The following is a 6,333-nucleotide window of genomic DNA, read 5'->3' on the forward strand; positions in this document are numbered from 1 at the left end:
CAGAGAATTTTATGTGGTCCCTTTAATTAATGTGGCCTTCTGAACTTTCTTTGCAAGCAATGTGCTTTATACTTTTAATCTCGACAGTTCTGTTAGTGAATTTGAGGGGGGATGAGCCAATCCTATATTTAAAATATCTTTATCTGAGATTCATTTTCTCATGGGCCTATGGGCATAACTGGTCTATTTTGCTAGCGTTGGTCACATCTATATTTTTGGAGATTGTTTCACCCATACTGAATTATCACTAAATAATTATAAGATTTTTTTTTTTGTAAATTAAAAAATATTCAAAGTTATTATATATAATTTTTCCTAGTAAAATAAATAAAAAAATATTCAAATAAATAAAAGTTATAAAAATTAGCATAAAATTTATTGAAATAATGAATTTTTTCACTATTAACTAAGATATAAAAATAAAAAATCTCTAAATTTAATTTATAAAACTGATTTTTATTAATTTAGAATAAGTTTTTAATAATTTAATCAATTAAAATAATTATCTTATTAGAAAAAAATTGAAATCATTTTAAACTATACGGGGCTATAAGTTATGGTTTTTGACCATAGTGACTTATCTACATTTTATACTTTTTAAAAAAAGGCTTAATCTATCTAGAGGTTTTTGTACTTTTTTTTTTCCGTAGGTCCTTATACTTCATTTTTATATTATGTGGTGCTTCTACTTATATATTTTTGATTTTCGGGTCTTTTTTGAGTTTTTTCCAATCCTTATACTTACAATTTTTTTTTCCTCCAGTCTCTCTACTTACAATCTTTTTTTCCTCCAGTCACACAAAAAGACTGAAATAAACTCAAAAAGAATCTAAAATTAAGAAACAGATAAATAGAGGTATCAGATAATACAAAAATGAACTATAAGGACCTACGAAAAAAAATGTAAAGTACAGGAGCCTCTAGATGGGTATGGCCTTTAAAAAATGAATTTTTAACTTGAGTTAACGATGAGGTCTTTTGTGCCTTTTTCAATAAGTACAGGGGTTTAAATGAGACGCAATGTACAACATGAGTCTGAATATTTAAGGGAGGGGGCAATTTGTACCTTTTGCCAAGAATAAGGAAGGAAAGAAGCAGAACAAATTAATAGCAAAAAATATAAAAAAAAAAGCGGAGAAAGAAGAAGACTTATCCGTTGGAAGCAGAAACGTAAACAGAAAAATTGAAAGGCAAAGCGCGGCGTTGGGTGGCGCTACGTTATGGCAATTTCCACTTCATTGAACACTCTCAATGCTATCTCTGCTTCTTCTTCTTCTTCTTTGTTTCCTTTTAAAATTCAGCAACGCCCTTTCATAAGGACTCATAACACCTCCAATGGGCGGCTGATGATTCACTGCTGCTCTGACATGACCCCAATCTCAGAACCCATGAGTGCCAGGTGCTTTATAATTCCTTTTAGCTTTATGCTTTTGCTATGTATTCTAGGTGTTTGTTAAAATGCCTCTTTGAACTTGTAAACTTTTTGTGTTGTTTCTTTTTGGCCAAATTAGTGCAGGAGTTGGTAACCGAAAGTTTGTTAATGGACATGATATGAATTACAATACTATACAAAACTTACATGGTTGCCGCAATTTTCCGGGCAGGGCATTTTCCGTAAATTTGCTGCAATTTTCATAGTTTAGAATGTTATGGCAAAGATATAGCTTTTAATGCATAGGTGTGCTACATTTTCCATACTCTACAAAGCTTCAGCTAGGTAATTTAATTTTCCGGGCAGGGCATTTTCCGTAATTTTGCCGCAATTTTCATAGTTTGGAATGTTATGGCAAAGATATAGCCTTTAATGCATAGGTGTGCTACATTTTCCATATGCTGCAAAGCTTCTGCTAGCTAATTAAATTTTTTCACCTTTGCATTGGGATTAAGTTGATAATGATCTTAGAACATGTAAATTTTCTTTGTTTATATTGTTCAGGTTCAATTCTCTGACCATCTTGCCACAAGAATGTTCATTTTAGGCCATAATAATGTTTTTCTTCAAGGACCGATTTTCATCAATGTATATAGTGGTCCAGTTGGATCATTGTCCCTATGCTTAGGTGCAGGAAGTGTTGGCGGGCTACAGTGGGGTCAGATGAATTCGGTAGATAAAAAAAATAAATTGAACCAGTTAATATTTTGTTGAGTTTTTCTATTCTTAAAACCTTTTTAAGTCTTTAAGTTTTTTGTGATGCTTACACTACCATTTTGTCACTTTGGATTGTCTAAAGATACCTTATTATACATTTAAGGTGGTCAATTCTGCGTCTTTATGATCCTTCGTACACGTGGTTAGTCGCTTGGTTCTTAGTATTGTTTCTTCTCTCTCTGTCCTTTCGAGTAAATATTTCTGCAAAGCTGTGTGGTATTTCTTCTTCAATCTGCATGTTTAGTTGTTGTCGTGGAATATTGTATACATGGTCTTGGTTAATACGTGACAACTTATTTGACTTGCAAGTTCGGTATCTAATTTAAATATTTCCATCCACTGAAGCTATTTTTTTTTTTTAAATATGAGCTTGCTAAAGCATAGGATATGACAATTTTTTTTTGTCTTGCATGAATCTATGATTATGATATGCGTTCACTACACCATCTAAGAATTTTGTTTGTTTATTTAAATTTCTCTTATTATTAGTGTTCTCAAATTGGGTGATGTTAGATTAATTTTTGGTTTCTCATCTTTTGATTATTTTTTTCTACTGATTTTAGCAGGCAGGGCCAGATGACATCTGTTGCTACCCTCGGAATGAATCAATCTGGCTTATCTAGACCATCTATTAAATGGCAAAGGGTATTGCTTAAAGTTAGTGGAGAAGCACTTGCAGGAGATCATGCACAAAATATTGATCCGAAGGTGAGCAAGAGCAACACAAATGGCTATCTTCTTAAAAAAATTCTACTATTTTTGATTTAATGTTTGCTGACATATGAATTTCTTGTTACAATATAGGTTACAATGGAAATTGCAAGGGAGGTTGCATCTGTGGCCCGTCTAGGAGTTGAGGTTAACTTTTGACACTTTACTACAAAAGCATATATTTTATATCTAATTGCTCTTATACCTTTTATTTTGTGGTAAATGGTTGTGCTTATAGTTGCTTTGTGTTATCTTAGAAATATCATTGTTGTAGTATCATGCATGTGGGGATTGCCTGTATATTTGCTGTATAAAGTCTATTTATGTTTTCTTAGTAAAACTCATCTTTGTTTTATCATGCATATGGTCATGGCTGAATAATTGCTCTATGAATCATGAGCAGGATCCTTATTTTGGATCAAAATTTAACTTCAGTTTTATTCCTTATTCCAAAATTGTGAATCTGATTCTATAACTGTAATCCAGCTTAGGATTTTAGAAATACAAAAATTGTTTGAAATGTGAAATAAATTTGAGCACTAGTGAATAGGTCTTACAGGTTTGGCAAATGCTACTATAAACTGCTTATCAATCTAATGTTTAAAATATACTTCTTGCTTCCTTGTATCTAAATTTTCTTCTACAAAATTTTCAGGTGGCTATTGTGGTTGGCGGGGGAAATATCTTCCGGGGATCCTCTTGGGCAGGAAGTAGTGGCCTTGATCGTTCATCTGCTGACTACATTGGGTACTTTTTTTTATTTCTTTTGATACATATAATAGCCTACCTATTCTTTTAATACAAAAAGGCCCTTGAACTAGTTATTTCATCTATATACATCTGCTGACAACATTGTTTTGTTACAGATAACTTATATCTAGTTTTTTTCATGATACTATTACTTTGTAATGATCTGAATCCAACTATTTCAAAGAAAAAATAATGAGAATAAGATGTAACATGCGGCTACTTCACTTTGCCTATTTTGTTATTTTTATTCTTCTATTTTATTAGTGGATTTTGAATTAGAACCTTCATAATCTTGTAGTCACTATCCTAGTACTAGAAGAACCTTCTGCGGCTACATATGGCTATGTCAGTTTGCATATTATTCTATTTATGTAATTTTTTTTTGGTAGTGGATCTTGATTTGAATTTGAAACCTTCACAATCTTGCAGTCGCTATGTTATTGGAACCTTCTGTTAGATATACATGCAATAGTCTTTATCATCAGATGGAGGTTGGAAGTAGGTGTTATTGGAATTTTGATAAGCTGCCCTCCAGGTAGATGTGCTTGATAATAAACTCTGCTAAAAATGCAATTGAAAGCAATTTAAGCCCATTTTTTATTCCTAAATTAATAGCAAAAGGGTGAAGTGTCCTTGTTAAGTTAATAAAATTATTGTTGAAGTCTCACCTAATTGTTTGAGATTTTGAGTGAATTGGTTAATTAACATGGTATCCAAGCTGCTGTGATAAAAAGGTTCAGAGTCTGATCATTCGTAACCCCCTTTTGATTAATCAAATATTCCAACTTAGTAAAATGGTCATGTGTGCTTGTTTGTTCAGGCTTCAAGTCTAATGGAAACTCATCTAACAACTTTAGGTTGTGGGTAAATTGGTTATAATCCTTAATTCCATGACATTGTGGATACAGTTTACTCATGCTTTAGGCCCTTGAATAAATGATATTAGGTCTCTGCTTCTAATTTTACCAAATAAATTGTCCACAAAAGCCTTAGCTCCTTTAAGTTCCTTCCTTCTGCAATCCTCAAACTCTCATCTCATCTCATCTCATATCTTCTGCAATATAGGAAAAAGGTATACACTTATTATCGCATAACCAACCAAAAGAAAATAAACACTTTCTTTCTCATTTTTCTGATAATTGAAACATTGAAGCATGTTCAAATGAGCTCCGGTGTCAAATGTGTGGGATCTGTTACTGTTAACACTGGCTGTAGATTGTAATTTATTCTTCTAGAAAGGCACCCTGTTTATCCTTGATATTCCTTCACCTCTCAAACAACGGAAAATGACTTGGCCACATTATTTTTCCTCTTCTAAAACACACCCTAAGAGGCTGTTTAAGTTTTATCCTTCTGTTTTTTGATGTTCTAATACTTGCCTTGCTGTTTGAAAGGATGCTGGCAACAGTTATGAATGCCATATTTCTTCAAGCAACGATGGAGAGCATTGGCATCCCAACTAGGGTTCAGACTGCATTTCGTATGTCAGAGGTTGCAGAGCCGTATATACGCCGAAGGGCTGTAAGGCATTTAGAGAAAGGAAGAGTTGTGATTTTCGCAGCTGGAACTGGGAATCCTTTCTTTACCACTGATACTGCTGCAGCCCTACGTTGTGCAGAAAGTATAATTTCAACTTTTTGACGCTCCCGTACATTTCCATAACTTTATGTCTCAAATTATGCACAAATATTCTTACTGGAACTTAGCGCCCGTAATACTGACTTTGAATTGTTTTCTTAGTTAATGCAGAGGTTGTTTTGAAAGCTACAAATGTCGATGGGGTCTATGATGATGATCCTAGGCGTAACCCAAATGCTCGTCTTCTTGAAACTCTAACTTACCATGAAGTGACATCAAAGGATCTTTCAGTGATGGACATGACGGCCATTACCTTGTGCCAAGAAAATGATATCCCTGGTATGGTTCGTATGATCTTTATAAACTAACAGATTCAACACTTGTTTAAATAAAAAAAGTGTCGTTTCCCTTCTTATCGAGTCCTTATCATTATAGCTCCAGATCTTTGTAAAACTTATACTGCAAAAATGGAACTAACAGCGTTTATTAATTGGTAGCTTCGGCCAGCTGATATAAGAGGCACTGATTGCACTTAATATTTATGTTGCAGTTGTTGTCTTTAATCTATCAAAACCTGGTAATATCTCAAAAGCAATTCTGGGAGAAAGAGTTGGCACATTGATTGGAGGGACAACCGTGGCAAGGACATGATGTTAAATTACTGCGATTTGCTTGGTGGCTTCTATTCGTACCAGTATAGCAGTCGACAGATTCAAGGTTATTCAATTGCTTGATATCAACAGCGTCATCACTAGATGCATCCTGGTGTCTGAATTTGGAATTTGGAGATATAAGAATCTAGGTCGATGCCCGCACGCCGCACTGACGAAATTAAATATTTGTAAAATTTGAGAATTTTGAACTATTTAATATTACCTTGAAAGTTTAGTTAAATATGATAGTTTAAAAGCAATTTAAAGTAGGTAATTGATATAATTAATAACTTGCAAAAGATTATTATATTATAAAAGTTGGGATTATTTTCAAAATATTTGTTTTTTCAACATATTTACAACAAATTTGAGCATCTTCAAGTAATTTTTGTCGCTACACTATTCAGTAACTTATTTACAAAAATTATACAATTAACGGACACGGCAAACAGCGTTGCTCATTTTGTTAAAATTTGTTAAAATTACAGAAAA

General features: G+C 33.1%; 1 protein-coding gene across 2 annotated transcripts; it reads left to right on the forward strand.

Moving 5' to 3' along the window:
- Positions 1-1,111: 1,111 nt before the first annotated feature.
- LOC126657653 (uridylate kinase PUMPKIN, chloroplastic) lies at positions 1,112-6,124 on the forward strand. 2 transcript variants are annotated; one of them, XM_050352368.2, is made up of 7 exons: positions 1,112-1,399; positions 2,713-2,857; positions 2,954-3,007; positions 3,516-3,607; positions 5,005-5,231; positions 5,351-5,527; positions 5,739-6,124. In XM_050352368.2, the coding sequence occupies exons 1-7, from the start codon at positions 1,221-1,223 to the stop codon at positions 5,837-5,839; spliced, it is 975 nt and encodes a 324-aa protein (XP_050208325.1). In that variant the 5' UTR covers positions 1,112-1,220; the 3' UTR covers positions 5,840-6,124. The 2 variants fall into 2 exon arrangements, with proteins under 2 accessions (XP_050208325.1, XP_050208326.1); XM_050352369.2 differs by having other exon boundaries at positions 2,716-2,857.
- Positions 6,125-6,333: the final 209 nt, after the last annotated feature.

The sequence above is a fragment of the Mercurialis annua genome, linkage group LG7 (assembly GCF_937616625.2).
Source record: "Mercurialis annua linkage group LG7, ddMerAnnu1.2, whole genome shotgun sequence".
Classification (NCBI taxonomy): Eukaryota; Viridiplantae; Streptophyta; class Magnoliopsida; order Malpighiales; family Euphorbiaceae; genus Mercurialis; species Mercurialis annua.